Source organism: Peromyscus leucopus, chromosome 1 (genome assembly GCF_004664715.2).
Source record: "Peromyscus leucopus breed LL Stock chromosome 1, UCI_PerLeu_2.1, whole genome shotgun sequence".
Classification (NCBI taxonomy): domain Eukaryota; kingdom Metazoa; phylum Chordata; class Mammalia; order Rodentia; family Cricetidae; genus Peromyscus; species Peromyscus leucopus.
The window spans coordinates 176344297-176345554 of NC_051063.1; the positions used below are offsets into that span (position 1 = coordinate 176344297).

Below are 1258 nucleotides of genomic sequence, written 5' to 3' on the forward strand. Positions count from 1 at the left end.
TATTGTAGCCCTGATCATCTACTCGGCTGTGTTCCTGGTGGGAGTTCCCGGGAACGCCCTGGTGGTGTGGGTGACAGCATTCGAGGTCAGACGTACCATCAACGCCATCTGGTTTCTGAATCTGGCGGTGGCTGACCTCCTCTCCTGCGCGGCACTGCCTGTCCTATTCGTGGCCCTTATAAAGTATGACAACTGGCCCTTCAACAATCAGACCTGTGTAATCCTACCCTCACTCATTCTGCTCAACATGTACGCCAGCATCCTGCTGCTGGCCACCATTAGCGCCGATCGTTTCCTGCTGGTATTCAACCCCATTTGGTGTCAGAAGGTCCGAGGGACCCGCCTGGCGTGGATGGCCTGTGGAGCGGCCTGGACCTTAGCACTGCTTCTCACCATCCCGTCCTTCCTGTTCCGTCAGGTTCACGAAGATATCATCTCAAAGAAGCGGATATGTGGCATTAACTATGGGAAGGGTGGCATCCACAAGGAGAGGGCTGTGACCATGCTGCGGCTGATCATGGGCTTTGTGTTGCCTCTGCTCACGCTCAGTCTCTGCTACACCTTCCTCCTGCTGAGGACCTGGAGTCGCCGGGCCACACGCTCCACCAAGACGCTCAAGGTGGTGGTGGCCGTGGTTACCTGTTTCTTTGTCTTCTGGTTGCCCTACCAGGTCACAGGGGCCATGATGGGTTGGCTGCACCAGACCTCGCCCACCTTCTTGAAGGTGCAGAGGTTGAACTCCTTGTGCGTGTCTCTGGCCTACGTCAACTGCTGTGTGAACCCCATCATCTACGTAGTGGCCGGCCAGAGCTTCCAAGGGCGGCTTCGCAGGTCACTCCCCAGCATCATCCGGAATGTGCTCTCTGAGGACTCGGTGGCCAGGGACAGCAAGTCTTTCACTCGTTCCACGGTGGACACCCCAACCCTAAAGAGTCAGGCCGTGTAGAGGACATATCGCCACCGGCCCAGCGGCTCCTTTTCCGCCCTCCTCTTCCTTGTTTCTTCCTCCTTCTCTTTTTCCTTTTCCTCCTCCTCCTCTTTTCTCTTCCTGAACCCTGGGATTATGTGTTGTAGAATATTCCGAAGTGTGTGACTTTTGTTTATGTTGCATTTGTTTAACTCTGTGAAGCTGTGTTACTGTGCCTGTCTAAAACACCTGATGGTCTAATAAAGGACTGAATGGCCAATAGCGAGGCAGGAGAAAGGCTAGGCAGGGCTGGCAGGCAGAGAGAATACACAGAAGGAGAAATTTGGGATG

At 54.6% G+C, this 1258-nt stretch overlaps 1 protein-coding gene across 1 annotated transcript in view; it reads left to right on the plus strand.

Annotated features, from left to right (window-relative positions):
- The window catches only part of C5ar1 (complement C5a receptor 1), an 8559-nt gene extending 7509 nt beyond the window's left edge, over positions 1–1050 (plus strand). The window contains exon 2 of the mRNA XM_028854938.2: positions 1–1050. This exon is cut by the window's left edge and continues 113 nt beyond it. Within this exon, the coding sequence (XP_028710771.1) occupies positions 1–946 (946 nt within the window). The 3' untranslated portion in view covers positions 947–1050.
- The last annotated feature ends 208 nt before the right edge of the window (positions 1051–1258 follow it).